Source organism: Protopterus annectens, chromosome 17.part0 (genome assembly GCF_019279795.1).
Source record: "Protopterus annectens isolate FY-2018-M chromosome 17.part0, PAN1.0, whole genome shotgun sequence".
In the NCBI taxonomy this organism is placed as follows: Eukaryota; Metazoa; Chordata; order Ceratodontiformes; family Protopteridae; genus Protopterus; species Protopterus annectens.
Genome location: NC_056751.1, coordinates 100,978,748 through 100,986,702, shown reverse-complemented (window position 1 = coordinate 100,986,702; position 7,955 = coordinate 100,978,748). Strand labels below are relative to the sequence as shown.

The window sequence follows — 7,955 nt, the reverse complement described above, 5'->3', positions numbered from 1 at the left end:
TGATAGGATTTTGTACCAAACAAAACCAGAAAAAGACACTACAGTGTTACAGAACATTTTGAGACAGTTTCAGATCTTTTCAGGTTACAAAATTAATGAAGCTAAAACAAATGAAATGGTGGTAAATTATGTACCCACACATGAACTGGTTCAGGAATACGCATATTTATGGGGATGTGATAAAATTAGATTTAGGAGTATGAATTAAACAGGATTCTAGTTTGCCAGCTAAGGACATGTGGGAAGAGACTAAAAAGATAATACAAAAACTGAGAAAATGAAAACATTGTTATATGGATAGTAAGATAAAAGCAGTTGAAATGTTTTCACTCCCTTTAGTCTTATACAGAGGTCAGGCATTTTTTTTAAATCAACCAGAGAAGTTTGGTAGCAATTAATTAAGAGTTGAACAACTTTATCTGGGACAGGAAGATGGCAAGAGTCAAGTGGGATAAGATAATTCTTCCAGCAGAACAGGGTGGATTGGGATTACCCAATTTGAAGGGGTATTTCAGAGATACACAGTTAAAACTTCTATACATAGCACAAGCAGAAAACAATTCAAAGTGGAAATATAAAAGGCAACTGTGAAAAACACCAACACAGTAGGAAAAACAGTTTATTTAGCACTTTCATCTGCCAAATGGCTGCACTTCCTCAGAATACAAACCAGACACTGAACAAGCATATAAATACCCACCCAATTAAGGATATTAGCACCAAATAATAAATTCATTAAATAATTTTAATTTTGTCTTTATGCATTAAGCATAAGTAGAAAGTATTCTGAGAACTAATCCAACACAGGAATGGAAAAAGGAAATTCTGCCGATAGGGATGACTGCAATTAGGGATACAGACAATAGAGGGCTGGAATTTATTGGAGAAAACTGGCAAAGGAACAAAGATATTGGGAGCAAGTAACTAGAGAGGGTGAGATGATACAACGGGAAGACGCCAAGGATTTATTTGGACTGCAGGTTAGAGATTGCTTCCCTGTCAGGGACTGATACAGTATACTCAAAGAGAAAGAAATACGGGTTCCTAAACGAAAGACCAGCACTTGTAGAGTTTTTAACAGAATCTAGAACAAAACAGAAACTGCCATTAAAAAAGGAATTATTAATATAGCATGCTACATATTGCACAATAACTATATGAATCAGAGGAGTTTAGAAAGGATTGCAAAGAGATAGTGTTTCTTTGTGAATTGCTTATCCAATGGGATGATATACATATGTCTCCCAAATATGCAACAAAATCTAGAAGATTAGGATTTTTGCTTGGAAATGCTTAAATAATTTTATAATCCCCAAGTAGACGCCTGAGAATTTTTTCTCAGGTAGACAAAAAATGCTGGCACTGTGAAAGAGAAAAAATGAGGTAATACTAACATTTTCCAGGACTGCGGCGAGTTGGTGGACTTTAAGGATTCCCTGCAGGATACACAGTCGAAGATGCTGAGTGGGCAGATTGGTCTGACAAGGGAGATGATTTTTCTGAGCTATGATACAGAAATCAGAATTGCCTAGACATGCAAAAACTTTGCTGTGTCTAACAATGGTGGCGGCCAAAAAAAAGCAATTACTAAAAAATGAAATCAAAACCTAAACAAACTACACCGGAAGCTGTGAATACAGTAACAGAGGTAAAACAACCAGAACTGAGATCTTTAGAAAAGGATAGGAGCAAACTACATAGGAAAAAATGGGAATTGTGGGAATACAAATAAGGAAAGAAGCGAGACCTAAAACGCAGCAGGGCTTAAATGAGTAGACAAATGATGTATAATGTTTGCAACTGGAGTGTGTCAGTACTGTTTGTCATGTAAAATGCTTGCAACTAAGATTGCATCAGTTTGGTTTGTTTTCATTTATATAAATGTATGATAGCCTATATAGTAAGTAACTGTTTAATAAAGAGGTTTCTTGCTTCAAAAAAGGTAGAAATTGAATAATGTAATATTTAATAGGTTATATGATATATAGCAATATATATGAAATATGTTAATTTAATTTTGATTACTTTTATATGAATGTAAATTTGCTTATGTCACAAGTAATAATTCAATGAAGGTGTTTGAAAAAGAAAATGTATTCCTTATAAACATTTAAGAAAATGGCTTTAAGTTTCTTAAAAAACGACCAAGAAAATTTCTTTAAGTTTCTTAAAAAATGACCATCCTACAGCAGTTACACAGATATGCCAAGTCTTATCTGGAAGGAGCAAAGGGGCTGTTCTTGAATACAAACCAAACTTTGCTCCTTGACTCGCATTAAATAAGAGATCTTTTCAACAGTCAATTAAAGTACCACTTTAACATGCCTAGCTTCAGTAAAATAATGCCACCAGCCTTATTAACCAGTTAGGCCCGATGTACATCCTTTTTCAGGGGAACCAGGGAGGAATGCCTGGTTAAGTGCCTTGTTCAAGGAATACAGTAAGTAAACGAGGGCTAAAATAAATAATCAATATCTGTACAACAGCTAATGTTCACAGCCTTAATCCTTTGTGCCAATTGCAAAATGATCTTTTTTATACATCACAGCCGACAATGTAATGGTAGAACAGGCAACCTAAATATTATAAAACTTCCCAGTCTAATCACACCTCTCAACTGCATCTCATTATGAGGAACTCTCTCATTTTGAGTCTTAAAGTCCACGTCTCAAACTGTCCCATGCTGAGAGAGTCCGTAACAATTATATATTTTAATTAATATACACGTTAAACACTAAATTATTATTTCATCAATTAATATTTTGTAAGATACCTAAACTGTCTAAACCTTTACATAATGTCCAGACTTTTGCCTCATATTTTAGGTATGTTCCTCATAAAATCTGTGGTTTTCTTGCACATCAGTGAGGAACGACTTTACTAAATAATGGCAGACGGTAAGTTGCAGACATCACATTCTTCAGAAAATGCATGGTAAAACAAAAAAGTTTATTCTAGCAACTTTGTAATTTTCTAAGAGCAGTATTCAAATTATATCCCTATTTTTGGGCATTTGCTCCCTATTATGTTTTACTTTGCCCAGATTTCTTCTGTTGAGAGGTATGTTTTGCAGATATACACATTTTAACCATCCTGTGAGCTTCCTAGTTGAAGCCGTTATTAAGTGGTCAGCAAATGTTCTATATTTTTCTCATTTATACCACATCATGAGAGCAAGGGAGTGGCTAAGCATATATACTCAGTTTACTCAAATAAATGCACTTTTTTCTGAGAATCTCTTGGAAACTTCAACACTCAAAAAACACAGAAAGCTTAGAGCTGTGCTAACAAATATTTAGTGCACGGCGGTATACAAAGAATGTTTGCAGGAAAGGAAGACATCTAAAAATAACTTATGGGAATAAATGGTAAAAGATGAAAATAAAGGTGTCATTATCTACTTATTGAGGATAGCATTTTGAAGGTTAGGTACATTTTTAAAATGATAGGTGGGTGCAGGGCAACATTAGGTTTGAGTACAAAATATAGATTTCTAGCTACACCCCTACATGACAGGCAGTGTCCTACATTTTGGCGATGGAAGGTTGAGAGTTATAGATCTAGCTTTAATGAAGCAATATTTGCTTTATATATCAGAGTTGCAAAAACTGCTGGGTATAATGCCAGGACAACCGTCCTACATGTTATAAAGCTACACAGCCTAGCTTTTCAGCACTAGTCAACTCTTGTATTAAAAGTTAAACTGTAATTTTCTGTAAGAGCATGTAATGTGTATATACAACTGTTAACTGTCAAAGTGTCTGATTTGTGTGGAGCTTTTCTCCCAGGGCCTCCGTTGAAAATGGGTTTCTAACCCATTCAGACTTTTCCGGTCAACAAATGTTATTTCTCCAGATATCCTAGAGCTGTGCCGTGAAGATGCAACAGTCAAAATATGGTTATCAAACTACTTCAATATTTAACCAAAACAAAGTCACAACGATGTTTCACTAAACTAACGTTGACATCCTAGTCATGAAGCTTATACGCCACGCACATACTACTCTTAAAATCAAGTACTAAGTGAAAGTCGTTGTTAAATGATACCCACACATAAAAAGACAGACGTAAGCTGAACCCACAACACAACAAAAATAAAGTATAAAAATTTAAAACACGAAACCGAGCTTTAACATTTGCAAAGATACACAGTAGCAGGATGTGCTTTGAAGCAGAAGCACAGGCAGCAATCTAGCAACATATGTTTTTAATACTACAGCTCTTAAATACACACAAATAGTGTTCAAATGCTACACAAAATGTGCAGAAACATGAAAGTACTCCTAAAGACATACAATACTTTACAAGAAACACCAAAAATATCAAACCAATTCCCCCTAAACATGAACACCAATTGTTGATTTTTCATAAAACATACCTCTGAATTACAAGCAGAAACATATAAAGACAAATATTTCCTTTCCACATATACTAGTTTAACTTCTCCCGCCGTGATACCAATTCCGCACAGCACACTACCACTTTCCAAAACAGTGTCGCAGATTAGTAGCGCCACACCAACCGGAAAAAGTTTTGAAGCATTACTGGGAAATGTATTTTGTTTTTACTACCGCACTCTGTAAGTAAATCCGGGAAAAAAATTACGTAGAACATAGTGAATGTCAGTATTTCGTGAATCGAAAACTCTTAGAAGAATTGTCGTACGATGATGTATGTTTTGTCTGATAAATCCGCTTGTCTTACAAATTAAGCAGTGTGGCTAGATACTTAATGATGCGCCATCTAAAGATTGGTAGAACCAATATGACACTGAGGGTCATGATGACGGTGGTATAGAAAGTCCTTCTTATTTCTCTGAGCAGTCGGGGAAGGGGTTGGCCGAAAACGGCAGTAGGTGGATGGATAGGCCTGTCATTTGCAAGGAGAAAATGTGGACTTGATAAACGAGTATGTCTGAGTGCAGTGAGACAAAGATTGAATGGGACTAAGTTTGTGAACTGGAAGCTGGTGAAGTGAAAATATATGCTGATGGTTTCAAGCTGATGACCGCGTTTTTTAGCTGTTGTTACCAGAGGAATGGAAAAGAGAGGAAGGAGTACAGGCTCGGGCCTAAGGCGCGGTTATATTCCATACTATACATATCCTTCATCTCAGGGAATAGAAATTCAGGAACTAGCTACCAAAAGAGTTGATATCCAGAAAAAGAGATTTTATCTGGATGTAAAACAAAGTTCTAGAGGCCGTTTTCTAAAAATTGCTGAAGTGTGGATTGGCAGAGGAAGGCATGATAATATCAGGAAAAGTAAACTGACTCTCTCTATGACTGTAGCTGCAGAGTTGAGAGACTGCTTGGGAGATTTCATAGAACATTATGCACATTTGGGTTTAAGGAGTAGCCATGGACAAGAACAGGATCCAAGAAGGAGGCACCAGCAAACATCACCCTCTGGCTCTGGTGGATCTGAGGAGCCATCTCTTGGTGTACTCAAAAGTGAGTACATAGAGCGAGACAACAGAAAGTATTATTTAGATTTAAAGGAGAATCAACGTGGAAGATTCTTAAGGATTAGACAGACATTAACAAGAGGACCAGGTATGATTGGATATTTTGGTCACAACCTGAGTCAGGAGCAAACTATTGTTTTGCCAGCACAGGGGATGATTGAATTTAGGGATGCGCTTGTTCAGCTTGTTGAAGATTATGGTGATGGTGATACAGAAGAACGACATATTGTGAGCCAAGAGGAGTCCCCTGACCTTCCAGAAGGAACCTCCTTTCGGGTTGACAATAAAAGGTTCTACTTTGATGTGGGATCTAACAGGTATGGCATCTTCCTGAAAGTAAGTGAGGTAAGGCCACCTTACCGTAATACCATCACCATTCCATATAAAGTCTGGTCAAGGTTTGGGGACAACTTTATCAAATATGAAGAAGAGATGCAAAGGATTTACAACGCTCGGAAAGAAAAGAGAAGCAATGGAGGTGGAGATAGTGAAGAGCAAGAAGATTGATCTGTTTCCTATGGTATAACATAAATTTGTTAACTGTATGGTCATTTTCCCACTGCAATATTGGGGTATCAGTCTTTTTTCATTAATACCTCCATATTTTGAATTTCACAACTGTGACTTGCTCTACAATTTTGAAACATAACTTTTATGGGAGCTTTCTATGTATAGGATAAAGTGTTTGTTTGCTTCTATATGTTTTATTTAGTAGGCTTCATTAGAAGTGTATTTATTACTGGCAAAACAGCACATTTCCTTATTTATGATTTAATGTTATGTGCCCTTTGATTAGTTTAAGCATACACAATACACACACTTGCAATGAGAAATCAAGTTCTACCGTCTGTTTCAGATGCAGTTGACTAAGTTAGCAGAACTTTTAATTCAGTGTCCATTCATATACAAAGCCACAAGTCTGTAGAACAGTCTATAAACAACACATTACAGATGACACTGTTAGTATTCATTTTTGAAGTAAATCTGAGTAGCATTTGTGTACACATTTTAAATTACTCTGCTGGGACATATTTGCACACTTTTTCTTTTGTAGATAGTATATGCACTCAATTGTTTATTTGTATTTTTCAAAATGTGCAAAAAAAAAGCAAGGACAGTTATTTCTGCAGAATTTTATTGTGTAGGAGCAGATGAATCCAGAATTTAGGTGGTTAGTCTGGTTTGTAGCCATGTGATATTTAGGAGGTTGGGTGCTGCTCCTACTTCGTACAGAACAACTAAAAACTAGCTGTTAGTCTTGCTTGAGACTGTCACTTTACCAACAATTCAGTAATAGTAGGTGGACTTACCAGCAGTCATAAACATGCATAAACTAAACAATTGCTAATATTTTGACTGCATGAACAGTAATATTTTTGTAGTAAGTCACGTGCAATACACTGTGCCTGTTACTGAATTACTTGAATTAACCACATCTCTCAACATTTAACTCCAGATTTCAAAACAGTTTATATTCAGTATGACAGTGTGCTGAGTTTGCAGACAGTCACATAATGGTTGTGATTTAGCACTTTGTTCAGCCCCATGCATAAATTGTTTCTGGAGTCTGGCCATTTGTGTGCTTGTGCACCTGCAGTAGGTTGTAGGCCACAAAGAATGTCACTGTGACCTTTTGCTGATCCATTCTAAACAGCTTTATGTTTGCAGTTCAGAAGGGTGAGTTAAGTTGTCTGTTTTTGCAGACACAGAAACAGCACATCATTGTGGTAGTGTACAAGTGCTAATCCAATTTTAAAGTGGAGTGCTACATGTTTTCAGTTTTTCACCAGTACACATTCACCTTGGAGTAACTATGACAATGCTAATTCACAGATTTTCAGGGATATTCCTGTGAAAGTAATTTCGGTTTTACCATATGAATAAAAACATCTATCTTAAACATTAGATTATATTGCCTATAGTCAAATTTAAACTGTTTTGTACAAGATCTTTAAAAATTAGCATCGAGAAGCACATGATGTTTGGGCGATGTATCCAATAGAAGCAATGAAAAAATACTTGATTTTCCTTAATTACCTAGTGCTGAGCATTTTTAACTAAATTAACTCTAACTCTAAATCAAAAACTGATGGATAAACAAGTAGGCAGCTTTAGTGTCTTGTGGGTATAGTACAATATCCCTGCATGAACAACTTTTAGGGAAACCTTTTGGTTGTGTATGCGGATTGTATAAGTTGATTGATCAGAAATTAACTTAATCGTGGAATTTTTCATCTGATTCTGTTTATTGGAAAAATAATTGAGACAGCTTTCACTGAAAACAGAAAATTTAGAAGTTTTTTCACCAGAGATCGCCAACACTTGCCACACAAGAGATTGTTCCCTCTGCACCCCTTCACCTACTTATAGCTAGGAGGTTTCTGCATGCTTGGAGAAAGGGGCAATTTCCAACATGGCACAAGAAACACTTGGAGCACTTGTGTCCTGGATACTTGTATTATTATCAAAAGATGGTTTAGTTAGTGAAC

The 7,955-nt window shown here is 36.1% G+C and overlaps 1 protein-coding gene across 1 annotated transcript; it reads left to right on the top strand.

Moving 5' to 3' along the window:
• Positions 1 to 4,379: 4,379 nt before the first annotated feature.
• PURG (purine rich element binding protein G) lies at positions 4,380 to 7,371 on the top strand. The gene has a single exon (XM_044059466.1). The coding sequence runs from the start codon at positions 5,038 to 5,040 to the stop codon at positions 5,971 to 5,973; it is 936 nt and encodes a 311-aa protein (XP_043915401.1). The 5' UTR covers positions 4,380 to 5,037; the 3' UTR covers positions 5,974 to 7,371.
• The last annotated feature ends 584 nt before the right edge of the window (positions 7,372 to 7,955 follow it).